This window comes from Pristis pectinata, chromosome 30 (genome assembly GCF_009764475.1).
Source record: "Pristis pectinata isolate sPriPec2 chromosome 30, sPriPec2.1.pri, whole genome shotgun sequence".
Taxonomy (NCBI): domain Eukaryota; kingdom Metazoa; phylum Chordata; class Chondrichthyes; order Rhinopristiformes; family Pristidae; genus Pristis; species Pristis pectinata.
In genome coordinates, this window is record NC_067434.1 from 10415229 (window position 1) to 10438358 (window position 23130).

The 23130-nt window shown below is 39.6% G+C and overlaps 1 protein-coding gene across 3 annotated transcripts in view; it reads left to right on the top strand.

Moving 5' to 3' along the window:
* Positions 1 to 21158, top strand: part of mapk8b (mitogen-activated protein kinase 8b) — an 81219-nt gene extending 60061 nt beyond the window's left edge. Inside the window, exons 6-12 of one of the 3 annotated variants that reach the window (XM_052041374.1) lie at positions 523 to 688; positions 2814 to 2885; positions 4480 to 4662; positions 6793 to 6917; positions 12506 to 12569; positions 13454 to 13531; positions 18155 to 21158. In XM_052041374.1, coding sequence (XP_051897334.1) covers positions 523 to 688; positions 2814 to 2885; positions 4480 to 4662; positions 6793 to 6917; positions 12506 to 12569; positions 13454 to 13531; positions 18155 to 18300 — 834 coding nt within the window. In that variant the 3' untranslated portion in view covers positions 18301 to 21158. Of the gene's footprint in view, positions 1 to 522; positions 689 to 2032; positions 2105 to 2813; positions 2886 to 4479; positions 4663 to 6792; positions 6918 to 12505; positions 12570 to 13453; positions 13532 to 18149 lie in introns of all 3 variants that reach the window. The other 2 variants (XM_052041373.1, XM_052041375.1) reach the window with 2 other exon arrangements.
* The last annotated feature ends 1972 nt before the right edge of the window (positions 21159 to 23130 follow it).

Below are 23130 nucleotides of genomic sequence, written 5' to 3' on the forward strand. Positions count from 1 at the left end.
CTTAAAATCTGTCTTAAGATAGACCTCTATAGTTGTACTGGTTTTTAGAATTCCTCTATAAATGGGTAGGCCCCAAGTAGATTAATGATACAGTTGGGAGACTCCCCAGTCGGTGGTTTTGTTTTGCCTGAGTTTTGTCTGTGACATAACTGTTAGATCAGTGCAGCAAATGGAAACTTTCTGGCTTTAAGTTTCTAATGTCACATCACAGCTCAGAGTCCTAATTTTGAAATCTAATGGGATGGTGACTTGACCTCTACAAATGTGCGTTTACATCCATCCACTGCTCCCATGGAGCTGCTTTGCAACTAGCTATGTAACTGTGATTTAACTGCAAATCATACTTAACATATTCTGGCCTGAGCTGTGCATCTTTGTCATATTACTAAACTGTGTTGCAATTATCTTCCTGTCTGGTTCTGTTTTTCTGTCAATATCTTGTGCTGACTGAACTCTGCAACTAGAAATGAGCTAGGATTTCTGTCCTCCTGACCAAATATTTTCTTTCTCTCTGACTTTTAGGACCTGAAGCCAAGTAACATAGTAGTGAAAGCAGACTGCACACTGAAGATCTTAGATTTTGGACTGGCAAGAACAGCAGGAACTAGTTTTCTGATGACGCCTTATGTGGTTACACGATACTACCGTGCTCCAGAGGTCATTCTAGGAATGGGATATAAAGAAAATGGTTAGTGCACCCTAACATATGTGCATACATGGAAAGATTACTTGTTTCTTTTGGATCTGTTGAAATGGTAATTTTTGATCCTATTAAGTCAATTCTGGATAAAACTACTGCAGTTAAGTATCTGGCTGTAATCCAAAGGAAGGGTTTTAATTTCATCCATCTTTCCATCTTTGTTCTTAATTTGGATAATTTCTCATGTTGATCAAATTACAGTTAACAATGGAAATATCTGCCTGGGTGAATATTGTTAAACTTACGTGGTTCTGCAGGAGTTGTAAGTTTCTATCTTCCAGTTTTTATACACTCTTAATTAATATGCACAACTAAAGAAAATTACCTTCAGAAGGAATTTTGTTAGTAATTAAGTAATTATAACATTTTAGAGCATTTTAATGGAAGAGTATCAACACTTAAAAGACTAGTTTAATTTCATATAGGGTGGGTCAGAATAAAATGGAAAAATGCTTAAAGCTGGAGCTTGCAATCAGTCCCTTTTTTGTTCCAAAATAACCTAAAATTCTATTCTCCATGGCTCCGCAGATCTCCTGTTAATCGTAAATCTGTTAATCTAGTGGCAAGGCTAGAGCTGGAAAATACATAGGCCTTTTAATTCTGGGTTCAGTTTCATTTTTGACCAATGTTTGGAGCCAATCAGTTTGAAATTTTGGAAGTGTTTACTCCTGAAGATGAAAGCAGCGGCTAAGTAGGTTTCAAACATGAGCTTCCCAAAAGTGAGGGAAATTAAAATTAACATTCTGAGGCACAAGGGCATTTTGAAATGACGGTTGCATCAATGGTATGCCAATGTACAAATTATTTTGTATTTGATTTGTGGAGAATTTTAGAAATGTGCATTAATAGAAACTCCAAATTAGTTACTGACACTTCCAGTGGTGTCAGTTATTGAGCTATTTTTCTGTGCTGTAGCATACTCCGTGAATGTCATTTTCAGTAAATGCTAGAGATTCTTAATCTTTATGAAATTGGTGAAAGAAAGCTTTTAAGCATGTAGATTGAGAGATGCAGTATGTAAAATTAATTTGCATCTATGATAACATTGAATTGGATGTGTTGACCATAGATGTGCTTTCTTTTTATTGATCCATCTCTGTGTGCTACTGTAAATGTGCTCCATCACAATGTCATTACTGCATTTGTTATACCTAGACGTGGGTGGGCAGAGTTGGGGGCAACATTAATGTCATATAATTTCCCAGCTATGTACTGTTTCTGGGTGTCCTACACACTCAATACATGTAAAACTTGTGTTTCAATTATTAGTAATTTTGGTAGAATCTGCTTCAACAAAATAACTTGCCCTTTTTTTATGATGTAAACTTGTAGTGGATTTATGGTCTGTTGGGTGCATAATGGGAGAAATGGTTCGTCACAAAATCCTCTTTCCAGGAAGGGACTGTATCCTTAATGCTGCTTGCAGTGGTTCTGTTAAGGCAACTTGCATTTTGCCATTTCAAAACAAAGCCCTTGCCAATTGATGCAATTTTTTTCAAAACAAGTTTTTAAATTGTTTTCCCTGCCGTGATTATAAATTAACCCAGGTAGGACTCGTAGTTGTTCCTTGCCAATTTCTCTTTAGGGAGGCTGCATCTGGCGATGGGACATACAGTCTCTGCTGGTTATTTTGTTTTTTAGTTTGTATGTACTGACCATCTATGCTAAATCTGTTGTGACCATATACCTGTGGCCCTGCCTTGCTAGTATGTCTGTGTCTGGCCCATGCAGTTTCATAGACATTAATGATGTAATTGGCTACGTTGGCATCAAATTATATTAACTTTTAGTGATGTTTAATTTTGACATTTCACTTAAGGTAATTATCACAAATTACTGTTTTATGACCAACTTAAACAAAACATTCTGAAGTGTCTCCGTGGCTAAGAAATAGATGATGATTACATGGGGTGAAATCCAACCTTGAACAAAATTTGAGTAAGTCCTGCAATTCATGATTGCTGTCCAGGAGCCAGACACAAACGGCCTCTTTCTCCAGCATTCCTCAGTATTTCAGTCAGATTGCAACTTGTCCTTGTTTGTCTGTTTGATCTTTTTTTCTTTGAATCCGGTTTCTGCATGTTAATTTCATGTCATTGCATTTTGTTTTCAGTTGATATCTGGTCAGTTGGGTGCATCATGGGAGAAATGATCAGAGGTGGTGTGTTGTTCCCTGGTACAGACCGTATCCTTCCCTTTGACCTTGAGCATTGTGTGCAAAGGTTCAGTTTAGTAATCCAGAATCCCATGTGTTTTGCAAGTCATGTACTTGTTTCTTCTTTGTGTTAGGATGTTGCATGGATAAAGCAGTTTTATAGCGCATTTTAGAGCATTATCTGATTTTTTTTTTTCCCTTGCATGTGTCATTATTTCATCATGTATTTTTGTTGATACAATGAAGATATTTAAATGCAGGTTTAGCATTGAAATTCCAGTACAAACTTGTAGAGAATAGAAGGACATGGGGTTACATCCAAGCTTTCCCCAAGAATTTGTTGGCCTGGTTTCAGCCACTTTAATATAAGCTGATGCAAGTGGAGCCAAGTTCTCCACAGTATTTTTGGCAGCATCAGTTGACTGGTTACAGAGCAGCCCTAATGGCCATCTTATTTCGTGTTCTTATAAATGTCTTGCACTATTTCCACCTAGAAGGAATAAACCATTGACCATTTTGTGATTTATATTTTTCTCTCTTCACCGTGATGCTCTGCAAATTTTGACCTTTGTGATGTGTTTCCACTGGTTGTCATTCTTTAGCCAACATGAAGTGTTGAGCCCTGTTTGTATTGAGAGCCCAATGTATCCCAGACACAAGTTCTTCTGCTTTTACATAGACAACAGATGAAGGTTTCTAATCCATGACCTTGGAAATCAGATGCACCAGCTTCACATCTAATCCGACTGGGATCACACGTGCAAACATCTGTAACTATAATGAGTAAATTCTACACAGACTCTGGATTGAGATCTGTATCTCACATCAGATTCACTAATCTCATTGAGCTTTGTAGTTAGCAAATTTATTTATGTTGGTATTTAATCTACTTGACCTCAGCAGTTAAATGCAATTGAATGTTCTGTTTTAAACATTCTCCTCAAATAGAAGTTAATAAGTCAGAAAACGAAATATGGTCCTTTACTGATGGATAATATTAAGTGTCTTCAGCTACACAAAGGCACTAAAACATTTATGGTTATTAACATTTTACAATCTAAAGAGACGTGTTCTGAATTTAAACTGCCTGTACTGATATAAAGTGTTACTGCACTAGATCTTTATTCCAACATTACTTGTTGTCCTGCCTTTGCGTGGTTTAGTCATCCCTAAATACTCACCTGGTGTAAATGTGGCTGTAATTTAGTTAGGATCTACGCCAGACCCATGTTTAAAACTACAGCATCTCCTTTGATAAATTCAAGTGGCAAGTTTTGAAACACATTTGATTCACTATCCTGACCATAACTTTCTGAGGTGCAGACAATAAACTTGATTAAACCAGTGGAAATTTTCAACTTGTTTGTAAAATGCAATCCAGCATTTAAAGAGATTTTTGCTTTTTATTCATTCTACAAACCATGGTTTGATTTATAAACCAAAAAAGATTATTTTTAGAAGATAGATTGAATGTTTAAATTTATGGTTCCAAATTTGTATTTCACTGTTCTGAATAAGTATTACCCAAATGACTTCAAAGTGACAATGCTAAAGTTGATGAAACAGCTTAGCTGTTTTCTTGTGTGCCACATCTGCAATATTTTTCTCAGCTACCTAACTCTAGACATTGATCAGTGGAACAAAGTGATTGAGCAATTAGGAACACCGGCCTCTGAGTTCATGAAGAAGTTACAGCCAACAGTTAGGACGTACGTTGAGAACAGGCCCAAGTATACAGGCTACAGTTTTGAGAAACTCTTTCCAGATGTTCTCTTTCCTGCGGACTCTGAGCACAATAAACTGAAAGGTAATGGAAAGGTACAGTTTCTACTGACTCAAGTGCTATTTTAATACCTTTTTGCATAGTGTTTATAAGAATAAAATGTTGTACTAAGGATTTTGGTAGAAGTACTGCGCTCAAGGTTACCCAAAGAGATGCCCTTCAGTAGATAAGTGTGAACTGAAGGCTTTTTGAATTTTTCTGTTTTCTTTTACTCACTGGCTTCACTCTGTGTGTTCAGTACCCAGCTGATCAGAACATTTAATGCTGCAGTCCCTGAACTTACTGGAATTCAGCTTAATCGGTCTTCATTCTTCAGATGAGAAGTAACCATATTTGTTGGTTAGTTCTTGCAATAATCTGGATGGTTTGAAGGTTGAGTCTTTCATTACAGAGCCACCAGGGTGCTTTTGTGCTACCGAGCAATCAGGTTGATATTTTTTATCACCTGTTGTTTCTACCGTTGAAGCTTATAGAATCAATGAAATCTTTTAGCATTTGAGCCCTTTCATTTGTAATAGTTTCTCCAACAGATATTCAGTTCAGCATGAACCCATCCGGGTCAGATAAAACAGTTAAGGCTCACAGAAAAGCACAACTCAATACGTCTGACCATTTGTAGTATTTCCTCTATAACTCCCTCCCCCGCTACTGAGGTGGTCAATCCTGTTGTATTTTCCCTGCAAGTGACCCTTTAGTACTGAATATTTTTTAATCCTTTAACTTTAGGTGATTTTAAACAGAACTCACCACTGTGACCACTTAAAATACTTTATCTATGACTCCTTGCAAGTTCTCCCCCCTCCTCTTTTTGAGCATTCTGCTTCAGATCCAAAAATCACACCCATGATAAGTTGATTGATACAACCTTCCCTTTTGTTTCGTCTTCCCTCCTCATTGTCTCATATAGAAATTGATGTCCAGGCACTAGCACAGCAAAGCTGCCGGATAGATGTTTTAAGTTCATCAGCAATCTAAAACTTGTTTACGAATATTTCCCCCAATCGCCTGTGAGCAGCTGTTGAGGCCAGAACCTGGAGCAGATCAGACATCTTGCTATTTAGATGATGACTTTTTATTTTGGCGTCATTATCGCGCAGATGTCCAGAAGAAAAGCTGTGTTTGCATCGACAAATACTTAAGGATTTCCTTTCCAGCTTGCATCCTGTTTAAAAGTTCAGTACTAACACTGAAATCCCCACACACCCTTAGGATAAGAATTACGGTCAATGTTTGGTTCGCCTTGAGTTGTGCGTTCTTGCTGAAGGTGCCTGACACAAGATAGAATAACTTAAAGTTGAGCCTTTGCAGGACATGTTAGCAACTAACTGTCACCTCGAATTGATAAAGAACAAATGTATTGTATTTCCAGTTTTGATGAAAAGCTGCAGAATGGGCCAGCTGGTATTCAAATACGAGCATCTTGGTCCGAAGCAGCTGTTGGAGAAATTCTGTGATGCTGAATCAATACAATAGCTTCCAGCAGAGCAGGAGACTGAGCTCATTATAGCCACATTGGCCCTTCAAAAAATCAATCTGCTAGTTCATTCTTTCCATTTCATGTCCATTATCCATACAGCCAATGATCAAACATGTTCTGACTTGGCTTGTTTACTGAAATTCGTACTACCTTAATTGATATCAGCCTTGGCTCAGTGGGAGCAGTCAGCTCTCAGAACATCATGAGTTTAAGCTCTGACTGAGACTTCGTTGTGTAATCTAGCCTGCTCTTTGAAAGATTACACTATCTTTACTCCAGTAAGTTAACATCAAAGAAACTAGTGGCACTTTTCAGAGTAGATTTCTCCCAGAATCTTAGAGTTGATAAGCCTTGTGTATATTGTCTGCTTTGTTTTGCTGTGTACTCCCTATTATAAAATATTAACAGCTGCTTCCTAAATTATGAAAATTGCTAGATTACAGCAAATTGTTCTAAATTGAAGGAATTAAGTTTCACACCACTTTTTAATGTATGATGTACGGTCAAATATAATCTCTTACCTCCAAATCACCATCTAAAGAAATGTTCTTTAGATTCCTTTGTGTCTCATTGTTGCCTCTCAACGTCACTTTTTATTGTGCTTATTGTAAGATTATATAATGTTTATAAATACTCAGTTAGCAACACTTAACTGAGGCTTCCATTCTTTGTTACAGCAAGTCAAGCCAGAGACTTGTTGTGTAAAATGCTTGTAATAGATGCATCAAAGAGGATTTCTGTGGATGACGCACTGCAGCACCCTTACATTAATGTTTGGTATGATCCTGCGGAAGTAGAAGCTGTAAGTATTGAGCTTTCACACAGTGTTAACTTGAGCAGACATTAATCAATGTAAAAGTAGAACTTGTAGCTTCAAGCATGAAGTAAACAATTTAAAACTCATTTCTAAAATATTAGCACAGTGAGTTTAAAAAAATGGCTTTGCAATTCAAAAATACTTTTCTACAGAAAATATGTAATTTCTTCAGATCAGTGAGATCAAGACAGGGACCAGCCCAAGAACATAAGACCACAAGTAGGTTATAATAGCCCCTCTAACCTGGTTTACTTTAGCTAATCTTTCTTCTCTCTTGTTTTCTGCCCTACCTGCTTATCCTTTCAGCAACACGCACAAAATGCTGGAGGAACTCAGGAGGTCAGGCAGCATCTATGGAGAGAAATAAACAGTTGATGTTTCAGGTCGAGACCCGTCATCAGGACTGGAAAGCAAGAGGGCAGAAGCCAGAATAAGAAGGTTGGGGGAGGGGGAGGAGCACACGCAGGCAGGTGATAGGGGGAATGTAGGTGGGGGGGGGGGCCCCCCCACCCTCACCCTCACCCTCACCCTCTTACTTTATCCCATCACCTGGACTCACCTTTGTTAGTCAACAAAACTTAGTGGCTTAGAGATTCCTCAGTGCCCACAGGTGTGTTAATACGTCATAATGCTGCACACCAGTGACTGTTCAAAAGATGGTAGTGCTCCTGAATTACCCTTGCACGCTTTCCTTCCCAAGTTGTGCCATTCCCTATTCATGGACTGTGAGAAGGAAAATGGCAGGTAAGTCCAGGAAGGAAATTAGGTCTTGGGCTGAGGGCCAGTGGTTGGGATCAGATCATTAGATTGGGCTTGATTGAGGTTAGAGTATCAGGCTTTTGAGGGATCTCATGAGAATAATGAGTTGGGGTTAGAGGGTTGGGAGGTTGGTATGGTTGGGTTAGAATATGTTGGGGAGCAGGATTGGGGGTTGGGGAAGGAGGAGGTGATTTGGGCCAGTGGGTAAGACCCTGAGGGTGGTTGCTCATGGGCTGACAGTTCTAGGGAGGGGCTGGGGTTAGTGCAGTGAGAGGGAACAGTAGAGGACATGAGTAATGCATATTAAGTCATTTTAACAGACTCTTGCTTTGGGTTCCCCATGTCAGGTTCTTCTTTTCAGCACTATTAAAATCTGCTTATGTTCGGAGTGGTCAGAGACAGGATATGCTCTGAGGCTTGACTAACTTCTGCAATCCCTCTCCACTGTGAATGATATCACTAGGAGTGTGTCTGACAGAGAAAACATGTCTTTGGCACAAGTGTGTCTTGCAACTGAAAGTGCCCGGTTGTATGTCTGGAATGGTGTAATTTCCCTCAAACAAATGTAGTTGTTTTCCATTCTCCATAAGATTGATTTTTTTTTGTCCTATTTGTAGCACAGAAAAGAACATTGCTGCTCATTGCATTTCTTGACCAGTAAGTTAATTTAGAAAGACAAATGTGTTGAGTGTTCTAACATGAAGACAATAAAAGTGAATGAAGTTGGAACAGGAAGAAGTAGAATTTCTGCACAGAGTAGTCCCTTGTTTCTGGTGCCAGAAATAGAATATGGTTTAATGCTGTACATAAAATATTGTTTTAAGATATTTCTGACAGAAACTTGATTACATGAGAGCTCTGCTCCACTGTTCTGTGACATAAGTTGCAGGGACAAGTTACCTGGTTTAGCTGTTGATATATCAATTCAGTGGCTAGAAGCTAGGCTTAGCCTTGGAGACTATTTGAAGTTGCCTGAATGCTACAAACCCACAAGTAGCCAACACCACCCCACAGCTGCCAGTCAAAAGTGATTCCAGTTACAAGCCTGAAGTCAACCTGTGTTAACTTGAAAATGATGATATAGAAGCATTGTAATGCAGGAGTACGCCGTTTGGCCGGTCGATGATGCTCCATTATTCAATATCTTCATGGCTTATCACCAAGTTCATACCCTGTTTCTGCTTTTTCCCTATATCCCTTGATCTCTTTAGTCATTAATACTATATCCAACTCCTCCTTGAATATATTTAATGACTTGGCCTCAACTGCCTTCGATGTTGGGGAACATCACAACATTTGGGTGAAGAAGCTTCTCATCTCAGTCCCAAATGACCTAACTCGTATCCTTACTGCTGTGACTCCTGCTTCTGGAGTTTCCCATCATTGGAAACGTCTTTGTCACATCCAAGAACTTTGTGTTTCAATGAGGCCATTCTTATTCTCCTAAACTATAGCAAATATAACCCCAGTAATCCCAATCTCTCTCCATGTGTTAGTCCTGCCGTCTGAGGAGTTAGTCAGGTGAACCTTAGCTGCACGCTCCCTCTGTATCAAGCACATCCTTCCTTGAATAAGGAGACCAAAAGTGCACACAGTACTCATTGTGGTTTCACCCAGGCCCTGTACAACTGCAGTAAAGTGTCCCTGCTTTTGTACGCAATTCCTCTTGCTGTGAAGGCCAATGTACCATTTGTCATGTTAACTGCTTGCTGCACCTTCATGCTTGCCGAGACAGTGCACAAGGACAGTCGGGTCTCACTGTATCTTTCCCTTTGCTGTTCCTATTCCTATTCCTCACCGCTCAGGTATTCTGCCCTCTTGTTGTTGTCCCCACAGTGGATAACCTCACATTTGTCCACATCCTACTGCATCTGTTGTGTATTTGCCCACTCCCTCAACCTGCCTAAATCACCATGAACCTCTCTGTGCCCTCCTCACAGCTCTCGGTTGCACCCAGCTGTGCAAATATGGAGCTGATGCATTTAATTCCTGCCATGCAAATTATTGACGAGTATTGTGAAGCCAAGGTTATCCTACCAGTCGCTACCTGCAATGCAGAAAAGGTGTGTGGATCTTACTCTTCTGGATCAAGAGTTATCTAACTCCTTGAATATATTTAATGACAGCTTCAACTGCCTTCTGTGTTGGAGAACACCACAATCTTTGGGTGAAGAAGTGGTTTGCTTCTTGTCTGCCAGCTAGTTCTCCATCAAATGGTAATACTTTACCTCCAACCCCATGTGCTCTTATTCTATACACTAATCTCTGATGTGGGACCTTGTCAAAAGCCTTCTGAAAGTCCAAATACACAACACCAACTAGTTCTCCCCAATCCACTCTACTGGTTACATCCTCAAATTCCAGTAAATTTTCAAGTATGATCTTCCTTTCGTAAATCTGTGCTGACTTTGACTGATCCTGTCACATTTCCAAATGCTCTGCTGTTGCGTCTTTAATAACAAACTCTTGTATTTCCTTCACTACTGATGTCAGGCTAACTGGTCTGTAGTTTCCTGTTTTCTTTCACCCTCTTTGGCTAACGTGACCTCATCGTTTACATTCATAAATCCATAAGAACTGATCCAGAGTCTAAAGAATGTTGGAATGTGACCACCAAAGTGGATAACATGTCTGGGGCCACCTCCTTGGGTGCTTTGGGATGCAGACTGTTAGACCCTGTGGATTTATCAATCCCGTTAATTTCCCTGTTAGAACTAATTTCCTTCAACTTTCCCAACCTGGATATCACCAGGGCAGAGGCAACTGAGCAGGATATTCTGCAAAATATGGAAATGTTTTTCTTTTCACATGAGATACTCGGGTGAAATCACATCAAACCTTCCATCTTTTTCCCCACCTGGTCCCCTGATAACCCTTCCCCCACTGACTGCCCCATTTTTCTGCCCCCTGAACTCCTCCACCCCAGTTCTCACCTCATTTTAAGCTATAAGTAAATATGACCAGTTGCATATGACCAGAGCTGGGCTGACAAGTGGCAGATGGAGTTCAATCCGGAGAAGTGTGAGGTGGTACACTTTGGAAGGACAAACTCCAGGGCAGAGTACAGGGTAAACGACAAGGTACTTGGCAGTGTGGAGGAGCAGAGGGATCTGGGGGTTCATATTCACAGTTGGTTGAAAGTTGCCTCACAGGTGGAAAGAGCAGTTAAGAAGGCCAATGGGATGTTGGCTTTCATAAGTCGCGGGATTGAGTTTAAGAGCCGCGAGGTTATGATGCAGCTTTACAAAACTCTAGTTAGGCCACACTTAGAGTACTGTGTTCAGTTCTGGTCACCTCATTATAGGAAGGATGTGGAGGCGTTGGAGAGGGTGCAGAGGAGATTTACCAGGATGCTGCCTGGATTGGAGAGTATTGAATATGAGGAGAGGCTTAAGGTGCTAGGGCTTTATTCACTAGAAAGGAGGAGGATGAGAGGAGACATGATAGAGGTATATAAAATATTGAGAGGAATAGATAGAGTAGACAGTCAGCGCCTCCTTCCCAGGGCACCAATGCTCAAGACGAGAGGTCATGGCTTTAAGGTTATGGGTGGGAGGTTCAGGGGAGATGTCAGAGGGAGGTTTTTCACCCAAAGAGTGGTTGGTGCTTGGAATGCACTGCCTGGGGTGGTGGTGGAGGCAGATACATTGAACAGGTTCAAGAGCTTGTTGGATAGGCATATGGAGAAACGTGAGATAGAGGGATATGCGGGAGGAAGGGGTTAGGTAGTGTGAGGGTGGTCTGATGGACGGCACGACACGGTGGGCCGAAGGGCCTGTTTTGTGCTGTATGGTTCTATGGTTCTCCTCCAGAGGTAGCAATCAAAATCAGTGTCTCTAAGGAATGATGTCTGTCATGAAATAGCTCAAGTAAATGCTAATTTAAGGAATGCTCGCTCTGACCTTTATATGTCAATTCTCAAAATACTTATTTCTTAGGCATGTAATGTTGCTGAGATTGTTTTGATATTCTTGTTAACCACAAACCACAGAACACTACAGCACAGAAAACAGGCCATTCGGCCCTTCTAGTCTATGCTGAAACTTTATTCCGCTAGTCCCATTGACCTGCACCCAGTCCATAACCCTCCAGACCTCTCCCATCCGTGTATCTATCCAATTTATTTTTAACACTTAAGATTGAGCCCGCATTTACGACGTCAGATGGCAGCTCATTCCACACTCCCACCACTCTGAGTGAAGAAGTTCCCCCTAATGTTCCCCCTAAATCTTTCCCCTTTCACCCTAAAGCCATGTCCTCTCGAACTTGCTTCTCCTAATCCAGGTGGAAAGAGCCTACTCGCATTTACTCTGTCTATACCTCTCATAATTTTGTAAACCTCTATCAAATCTCCCCTCATTCTTCTACACTTCAAGGAATAAAGTCCTAACCTGTTCAATCTTTCCCTGTAACTCAGCTCCTGAAGACCCGGCAACATTCTAGTAAATCTTCTCTGCACTCTTTCAATCTTACTGATATCCTTCCTATAGTTAGGTGACCAGAACTGCACACAATACTCCAAATTTGGCCTCACCAATGTCTCATACAACCTCACCGTAACATCCCAACTCCTGTACTCAATACTTTGATTTATGAATGTCATAACCTGTTTGTGCTCTGTTGAACTATGGCCACTATTTTTAGTCTCGAATGTTGACGACATTTCTGAACCGTGATTGATAATGTGCTTTCAGATAAGGCATAGTTCAAGCATTAAATGAGCAGAGCATTACAACCTGTTTTCTGTCAGAATTTATGTACTGTTCTTCATTGATCAAGGATTTGTTTAACAAGATTGGGATTTGTTTTTCCAGCCTCCGCCCAAGATCTATGACAAGCAGTTAGACGAGAGGGATCACACTATAGATGAATGGAAAGGTAACAAGATACTTCCTGAAACCAGGTTTTGAGACTTGCTACATGCTTGGGATATTCATGCACAGAAGAACCAGGTGGTTTTGCAAGAAAATCTGTGCGTCCAACCATTAGAGTGAGGATTATAATATTGTTGCATGTGGCAGGTACCTAAACCGGAAATCATTATGTAGTAAACTTCATTTGGAGAGTGATCTTGAAATTAAGACAAGCACTACTGATTTTTTAATACGAAGATTGGATATTTTTCACAATTACAGTCATTTCTGGGTTGGGTTGCATTGCTCTGGAAATTCATTCTTACACCAGACCTGCTCTCCATCCATCCAGTGCTTAGGGCAACCTTCCTCCCCCCATTGCCCTGAAGGGGATCAGTCCTCCAATGCCAACCTCATCTTAATCCATGGCCCTCTTGCCCACAAAACCCTGGTTCACAGCTCCCATCATCTACTGACCCATATCTCCATCTAACAGCTTGACTGGTGGGCCTTTCCCAGTCAGATCCAGCCCTGTATATGGATTTAACCTCTTATCCAAATTGCATAATGCATGAAGGTTATGTGGACCTCAACGCCTTAAAGTTTTTACTGGTGACCTGATGACCCGAACATTATTGGTGCAGTGTGCATTACTGAATTAATGGACCCTGTGGTGGCCAATGCATTTCTAGATCGGTGTACTTGGTGGTGGCAATTTGCAAATGCCTAATATTATCCCTCCACGAAAATCCCCAGTAAGTGGTTTTCTTGTACAGATTTTCACAAATTTATTTTCAAGATGAACAGTAAACCCCAGTTAATTTCAAGACAATGCAGATATAATGGTTATTGCATTCTAGTGGTTATATCTTCCTAATATCATTTAATTATTCTGTATGTTATCTGCAGAGTTGATATACAAGGAAGTCCTGGAGTGGGAAGAAAGAATGAAGAACGGCGTTATAAGAGGACAGCCACCTTCTTTAGGTTAGTTATTGCAAAAATATCTTTGTACAATACATTGCAAAGACACATCGGTAAATCTGCCAGGCAGTTAGTGTTGAATCATACTGAACGTACTCCACACTCACACGAATATGGATTGGTTTACTTGAAATTATTGGGGATGGGTCTTTTTTTTAGTTAATTTTAATTTTATTTACAGCGTGGTAACAGGACCTTCTGGCCCAACGAGTCCGCGCTGCCCATTTTAAACCCCAAATTAACCTACCCGTACGTCTTTAGAATGTGGGAGGAAACCGGACCACCCGGCAGAAACCCACGCAGACACGGGAGAACGTACAAACTCCTTACAGACAGCAATGGGAATCAAACCCTGATGGCTGGCGCTGTAATAGAGTCACGCTAACTGCTATGCTACCGTGCCGGATCTGACTGGGAAAGGCTCATCGGTCAAGTTGTTGAGTTAAAGTTGAGTTCTTGTTCACTAAAGGAGCTGCTTTTAAATAAAGCTACCTCATTTCAACTGTAGTAAATGCTCAGTATCTGGATATCTTCATTTTAAATTTGGGCAAGACTTGAATAGAACCAGAGTGAATTGAATGAAAGATTTTTGTTCCAAAAACCTGGTGCTGTGGAACACTGGCTCCAAGTTGTAGCAGCAATTGTCTAAGGCTCTTCAGCTTTTGGCAAGTGGGCATTTTTTTTCTCTCTGGTAGCCTAATAAATAACCAGTTTGACCAGTTACATTATGTAGTGGTCAGTTGCTGCAGGAGGGAAGAATAGGCACACAGGGTCCTGTTCAATAAACTATGTGCTGCAGTACTACCATCTGCTGGAAAAAGACATTATTGCAGCAACAGCTTTGAAATTTGGGTGTTCTTACAAAAGGTTGTAGACTCCAGTGTTTATTTTTTTTTTCTCTTTTCACAGATGCTGCCTGACCTGAGTTTTTCCAGCATTTTCTGTTTGTGTTTCAGATTTCTGGAACCTGTAGCTTTTTATATTTTCATTTGGAATGCTTCATTGCTGGTTGATCAGATGAAGGTGCTTTTGCTGAAGTCTCAATTTTCAGTGTTACTGTCCTAGCCAAATGGACACTGACAGGGAAATTCAGCCTGGGATCCATTTAGCCTTGCACATCCAGTTAACTTCTGGACACTTTTACTGGGCCAGCAGCAGGGTGAATGGTTGATCCTGGGAAGTAAGCATTCGAAAACTAGGTAGTTGTGCCACTGGTCTCAGAGCATTGAATTTTGTTCTGCAATAGTCTACTCTGCACTTAAGTATATCTGATACTTGCAAATGTAAACTGGCCTACTTAGGATAAAATACTTTCTAAAGATGAGGAATTACGTAAACACCTGATTTCTTTCTAACTAATTTTGGGACTGCTTAACTGGAGTGGAGCTTGTATTGGGACTAGCATAAAGTTGTTTTGCATCAAACCTTAAAGCAACAGTGCTCCAGAAAGGCCATGGAGATGGATTATTGGAGGAGTTAATCCACAACCCTCCAGGGAAAAATGAGGCAGCCCTGATCCTTGAAAGCAGGCAACATCTTTCTGCCAAAGAGGAGTCGGTGCCTCCTGATCAAATTGAATTAAAATTTCCTTTCCGTTCTTCTCATCAGTGGGGTCCAATGAATGTGCACTTGATACAAATTTTATACCTCCTGCCAGTTTGACAGAGCCAACCTGGTGCCTGATCTCTCTAGGTTTGGGTGCAGGTGTCTTGGGTAATTGGACATGATTCCATTCCCTATTAATTTCCGGCACCAGAGTTGCATTGTCTGAGGGTAGTGAGCCCCAGTCCACTGCTGTTACCTGTACAAAGGAGCATGCAAAATACTCCTCTGTTTTAGATTCGAAAAGCAAAATAATAGTCTTGCTCAGATTATTGGTTCAATTGGAGTATCAGAATTAGCATTGTCTGCTTGGCTTCCTGCTGTTCTAAATCTGTGGTGTTCACAAAACATGGCTAAGTAACAATATTCCAGCATGATTTTCTGGTAAGTGCACCTGCCAGCTATCAGTGATGCTGATTTTATTACCCTTAGCTATTCTTTGATGTGTTGATGACTTTAGTGAATAGTTGTTAAATTGAAGCAGGAGGAACGTAACAGTCCTGCTGAGATTGTATGTGAAGTTTATCCTACTGTTTTATTGTCTCTCACTAAAGTTCACCACTGTTTCCATTATTGTGCCTTGTTCGCTATGATCTAGGAGCTGTAACACTTTTCAACCCTTCATAAGGTGAGGGTTAGCAGTTACTCAGTTTAGTTCATACATTGGATTAACATCTATGCCTATGTTAATGAGCTGGCATAAAGTACAGATGTCAGAATCATTACAGATAGCAACATACTTCTGTGCTAGAAGGATAAGCTACAAGAATTTAATAAGTATAAAGTTTATATGTGATAGGAAGTGCCTGCACTAAATTAATTGCTCTATTTAAATGAATTTTTGGATAAATACTGCTTGCTTAAATTATTCGGCTGTTATAAGCAATAGCTTCCCACTTTTTTTGCATTCTGAGTTAGTAAATAAAAATAGAATATTTTTTGTCTTTAAGTGCAAAGGACAGTTTATTTTATCAAAAATAGACTTTATCATCACCTTGTCCATGTTCAGTGACATTGTATGTGAACACGCATTTATGAATGATTTGAAAGTTCAAATTGAACGGAATGTAGAGTTTAAACTTCTGAAATGAATTCTGCACTGAAGCAACTTCATAATTTCTTTGAGGCCTTGCTAATTAAATTGCTTCTGAATGTGATGCAATATAAGAATAGATGAATGCCCTCATTAGTGCAGACGCAGGGCATGTCAAGTTTCACAGCCATGTACAGTAAGGAAACGATTTAAGGTGTACATCTAACAATCTTCCAACATTGAAGTGAACCTCTTTGCTGGATATAATTATTTAAAATTTGATTTAAAATGTACAATACCTTTAGTTTAATAAGACTGATGTAAAAACTTTTTGCATGTGTGCCTGGTGGGATTTTTTTTTACATGGGATGTGGACTTCGCTGGCAAGGCCAGAATTTATCACCTTTCCCTAACCTGCCATTTGAAATATGATAACCATCTTCTTGAATTGCTACAATCCATTGAGTAAAGGCATGCACAGTGTTGTTGAATCGGGAGTTCCAAGGCTTAGATTCAACAGCAATGAAAGAATAGTGACATTTCCAAGTCAAGATAGGATGCAACTTGGAGTGAGACTTGTAAATGGTGGCATTCCCTTTGTGGTCACTTCCAGGTTGTAGGTTTGGTAGCTTCTTGAAAGCAGCATTGACCAGTAACTGTAGTGAACTTTGCAAATGCCACGTACTGCAGTGACAGTACACTACTATGGTGGGAGTGGGGGAAGAGGTACCAGTCATGCAGGTTGTTTTGACCTGGATGGTTGCAGTCTCTGAATCTGATTGTTAAAATGACCTGGTTATCTCAGCTGCTCAAGAATTGTCTGTAGCTGTTTAGAGAGTGGGTTTGAATAAACTGGCCGAAAACGACTACTGACTCCTGCAGTCAAGCAGCTGCATGGAAAGGTTCAAGTAGCGATATTCATGTGATGCACAATGTAACTCATCCAATGGGGGCATATTGGGACTGAATTAGTTACTTTGAAGGGCACTTTGTTAAATTAATGGATAGTTTTCCTTTTAGAAGGTGTCTGTCTCACTCTCCCTTGCTTGGTCTTGTTTCATTTTATGCAAACCTATTTGTTAATTGTGCTTTGTAAATTCCAGGGCCAAAATCTCCTTAATAGCAAGAAATTGAGTAATTATTTTTCAGGAAAAGAAACTGGATAATATCCATGAAGAAATACTTCTGACTCTGTGGATGTACAATGGACTCTCATTGAATACACTCTCATCCTTTCCCCAAATGTTCTCACTGACAGTTTTCTAAGATTGGTTTTAAAATCCTGTCTGAATAATCATTTCTGAGAAATGACCCTAACCAGCTTTTAAAGGATTATTATTTTCAGAGAGGTTTTTTAAAATTTGGTGTTCCCATAAGTAATGGCCTTTGAGTAATTAATAACAACTAATTTCAGGGTGCAAGGGAGCAGCTGGGAAAGGAAGGTAATTTGGTTGATTGCATTTGAATATAAGTGGAGTTTATTTGAAAGTTTAACACTTTAAAACCAAAAGTGGGTTGTATTATTACTGTTCTTGGCCAAATTGAGCTCAAAGCTGCTTCTGAATAAAGAATCTCTTTATTAAAATCCAAACTGTAGTACCAGCCTGAAATTTCCCCTCATCACCTTAAAATGTGTTTAAAGCCATCGACAGGACTTGCACTAATATAGTATTTCAGCTGGTGAAAAATTAGTTATAAGAATGTCTGCAGCTACAGCAATGGCAAGTCTGCATCTTCACTCTTTCCTCTGAAGATAAGTGTTGCTTTAGTTTATACATCCTAGTGACAGGGAAGGACTTTTTAAAGTTATCCTGTTCTCTTTGCTAAATGGTTTTGTAATTTGTTAGCTTTCAGTGCCACAATGTGCTTGAGATCTGCCTACATCGTCCAATTTGCTTATATTGATGTGGTTGATTTATTCACTTGTAATTACACAGAAAAATGACCTGCCTCCTACATTACTGACTGTTTCCTTATTTCTCATAGCACAGGTGCAGCAGTGATCAATGGTTCTCATCACCCATCATCATCTTCATCTGTCAATGATGTATCCTCCATGTCAACAGATCCAACACTGGCCTCAGATACAGACAGCAGTCTAGAGACATCGGCAGGACCTCTGGGTTGTTGCAGATGACTAGCCTTCCTCTCTCTGGGTTCTTACTGTTTGCGCTAAATGATAGAGAGGGTAGACCAGCTTTTAAAAAGCTCTAATTTCATTTTAATTTTATTGGAATCAGTTTGCCATAGAATATCTTTGAATTATGTTGGATTTTGACACAGTAACTTAAATACAGCAATGTTTAGTGTGGGGCAATAACCCTTAAGCATGACTTGTACATTTGCAAAGGACTTACATTTAACATCACTACATCTAGGTCTGTTTTGGAGGAAGAAGAATCAGAAAAATACAGATAAGCTCCAGCCTCCAACGTGCAAAGGAGCAGCTTAGTTAGGCTCATTTTCACTCTCGCATGAAGTGAATTCTGCCCTTTAAATATTCTGGGATCTTTTCTACTCCGCTTGGCTCACTGTTAGTTGTGGACTAGGACAATAAGTTACCATGTTTCCAAACCAGATTGCCAGTGTCCGTAATAAACCTTAGCTGACCGTGGCTTGCCTGCTTAAACATCCAAAGCTGAGCCTGAGTGTGTCTTAAACTTTAATGCAGCCATTTTGAGTAAGGCTACTGGGTGCAGGGTTGGGAATAACGACACCGGTATAAACTATCACCTCTCCTTGTGTTAGGCTGATGGAGAGGAGTAGAACTGAGAAGTAATAATGTGACACCAGGAAGATTAGACATCACAAGACTGAACAAATGTCTTATTTCTTGACTGAGTGCCAGCTCTGAATTAATTATAATAAGATCACATTGCCCCTAATGAGCAGTTCTTTCTAATTACAAGTGATTTGGTTAATTCCTTTCTATTATTCTAGGAGTTCACGGTGTAGAATGCCCAGTAATAAAAGTGGTTTAATTTGTAGCTGGCTTTTCCTAACACAACTTGACAAAATGTCAACTTTGACGAGAATCAATGGCGTAGGGTTATATTCCAGACAAACATTAGATCTGTCACTTGTAAAGTGTGTAATGTCTCCAGAGGTTTTTAAATAATTGATGAACTACCTCACACAATCAATGTACTATTTCAAGGACATCAAGCTGCCCACTTTCCGACCAGTCAGTACAACATGGAACGTAATTGTTAATTTATTTCTGTTGTTGAAGAGTCTCTGGTCCACCACCAGGAGTTAACCAAGTTCACAGCTGAAACTGTCGTGTAGAAGGAAATATTGTTATACCTGTACTTTGTATGTTAGAGAAATGTTTAATGTGTTTGTATATTTGTTTTCTCATAGTCAATGTGCAATAATATTTGCAAGTTGTGATACAAATTTGATTGTAAAAATGGAAATAGCTGTGATGTGGTATACTTATTTTTGAGGACATTGTAGGGATGTGAAAGGATTGTAGAACTTTTTCCCGTACAATGAATTGTAAGATTGTTCTAAGTGCCATGGTTAGGTGGCTGAGGGCACGTCTCTGCATCTGCTCCTTGGGTTAGTTTCTATTCTTAGTGCATACATGTTGAATAATTTTTTGCCTCCCTCCTCACCCCCCCCCTTCCAAAATGGGCATATCCAGCAAAAAAAACTTACGGAATGTCTGCAGCAGGTTGGATGTTATATATTTAAAAAAAATCAAGTAATGTTCATTTGAATGAACCAATTCATCCTCGTAGATGGCAGTCTGACTGAAAGCAGCTCTTTAGTTACATCACAAAGTAGAATGTTTTTTTTGTCTCATGAGTGCTTACTCGATATATTTAGCACTAGTGGATTTTAGGATGTTCACTGGTAGAGTGATCTGACATGAGCAATTTCCCAGGGCATAGGATGACATACAGATTTTCTAACATCTGTCTTCAACAGCTTCTGAAATGATGATAACTCCTTCTATTAAGAATTCTCTGAACCACCCTCAGCACAGTCAAAGCTTTAATCCTTTTGTGCTAGAAATGGATCATCCTTTAACACCACTGATTAGGGTGTGGAGATAAGATTTAAATGCCTGTCTGCTTATCGTGATTACAAAAGGATTAACAAATTTAAATCATGTCTAAGATTTAATGAAACATTTCCACTCAATTTTTTTTTGCATAATTTTAATATAACTGACATTTGAACCAGGTTGAAAGTTAGATGCAAACTTGTTTATTTTCAATCTAGTGATTTTGATACTTAAACTTTAAAGCTCACATTCTTTGAGAACCACACCTGCCTTTTGTCCCCTTCTTGGTGTGGTGAAATTACCTGCCTTGAAAGAAAAAGCAAGTGTAAATGCTGGAAATCTTCACACTGAACACAGTAACAAAACAATAAGGTCATTCAGCCGCTGGAAGAGGAACTGGTTAAGGTTTGCCACAACGTCCAGTTATCAATTCAAAAAAAATAAGCCAGTCTTTTCACAGGTATTGACTTTCCTGCTTTGAATTTAGCAGTATTTTCTGTTTCTATCACGGTTTGTTTTTAGTGTTTTAAACCAAGAGAACACCAAAATTGCTGCAGTGGTTCTGAATGTTGTCTGTTTTCATTTAAATATTTTTTAAAAATCAATTATCCTGTTTCCCAGAGCTTATTCTCCTCTTCCCTCAGTGAAAATTATTTAGTCACTGATTTCTCACAATTTTATTGTGTGTGTGTGTGAGAGAGAGAGTCGTATACAAATACTTATGCTGTCAGTGCCAAATTTCTAAGGGGGCAGAAGAAATTGTTTTTGTTAACTGTAATGCTTTCACAAAATTTGTCACTCACTTGCATATTATCCTCTCTGGATTAATTCCTTCAGTGAGCTCTTTTTTTTATATATCCAGGGTGACCCTCAATAGTTCCAACATTTTACGTGAAGCTACACTTTGTGAATTTGTATTTCATGCTTTGTCAATGCTTCATAATCTTCCAATATGGAAAAAAAATAAATGTTGGAAGTGGAATTCTTGGTTGTATCTGACGCGTTTTGTCTGGGTGGGTGGGGTCATTGATAGGGAATGCAGACAATTTGGCAAAGTTATCAAGTGATCCTATTTCTCCGAGAAGGTTCATTATGATGGTCTTTAAGTTGCTGTAATGGTCTCAGAATAGCAGAAGGAAGTGCACCACCTCACAAACTTCCTATGCACCCCGTCAACCACCTCCTGAAGAGTCTGTGATTCTTCACGTTGGCCTCATCGACCACCTCTGAGCCCACAAAATCCAGAGTGGAAGCAAGTCATCCTCAATCCCAAGCTTCTGCCCAATAGAAGTAATTGAGTAGTTCCAGTTAGTAATCTGATTTTTTTTTAAACTCTCAACCCACGTCCATCCCCAATCCTGGACAAAGTTGATTTATTTCCGTTGCATTGAACTTGTTCATGGGTGAAATCCTGTTCAGTAATGGTTTACATTTCAACAGGTTCATGGCACAGGGTACTTTTTCTTCCCCCATTACAGGTATAGATGTAAATAGCATTGGTAAATAGCATAAGTAGTTTGATAGCTGAGCAACATCTACTTGGGCAAATTTCAGCAAGGCACAGGATGTGAACTGACTGCTGACCTCTGTGCTTGTATTGGTTAACAGCTCACCACAAGTGCATAAACCCAGTTACTGACTTTAACCAATGACATTGAGAAAAGTGTACTGGGCTTTGTAACCTTTCTCCATTGCATTTACTGTGCTCGAGTTATCAACTGCAGAACACGGCAGGTTGACCCATTCGTTCTTTTCCCATGTTCAGTTACATAAGTCTTCCCAGAATTAATGGCATTTTAAAAATCTGCACCTGTATCTTGCTGTCTGTGTTGGATTAATATACAGATTCTGCCTGGTGCCTTTTTCTCCAGAGTGCTTGGTTGCCAATTCACCCCCAATTTGTTTTTTTTCTCTCAAAAGACTGCCATGAATCACTGTTCATATTTTAACTGCAGTGGATTACTATATCTGGGTTGTTTGAACCACAAAATGCTTATGAAGCAGTAAGTGGTCGGTTAGCCTGTAAGAGCAATGCAGCCAGTTTCCCCCACTCTCTCCATAGTCCTGCAAATTCTTTCCGATACCTATCTAGCTCCCTTTCAGATGCTACAGTTGAATCATCCTCAGCAGTACAATCCAGACCTCAGTCACATGCTGTGTGTGGGGAAATGTCCTCCTGTCACGTTAGGTAGCTTTGCCAGTCACCTTCCTCCTAAATCTCTTAGTTCCTTGTCCCTCTTGTCATAATTGGGGTGTGAGATTGGTTTAAAAGTTAACATAAAGGCTTAAGTTCACAATGCATTTATGGGCAGAGAGTATGTGTTGAACTCTCTGCACCTTTTTAAAGTTTTAGTGGAGCTAGTATACAATATCAGAGTGAATGTCAAACACCACACTCTGGTGCTTAGTATTGCTTAAGAGTTAACTTTCTGTTGAAAGACATAATTAGTTTCAATCAGTACATCATTGGAAAGACATCAATAAATAAGTTTGTGCAAATAATTTTGTACTAGAATTTTCCACTGCTTAGATAATAAGTACTCCAACCCATGGGTTGTTGGGTCAAGTCCTGTAAAATGCGCAAAGTGAATCCTTCAGCCCCAACGAGTAGACCTTGTCAATACTTATTTCTTTTCCCATTTGGAGTCACAATAAGAAATACATTATTTCTATTATAAGCTGTATCTGTTAGGAAAAATCACATGAAATTTTCAACTAGATGCTCTTAAAGCTGAAGTACATTTGGTGCAGAGTAGAATCCAATGCCTATTTGAGTTCACTAGAGTGACAGCCAAGGCTCCAATGGTTGCCCTGATACTGTGACCTGCTTGGCCATTTCAATAAGCAACAATAACCAACTATATTCAAAATACTTCTATAATGGGTTGTTTCTTACTACTGTTGAATTGCATACAAATTTGTTCAGCCCTGCTCAGAGAGAGACTTGCTATG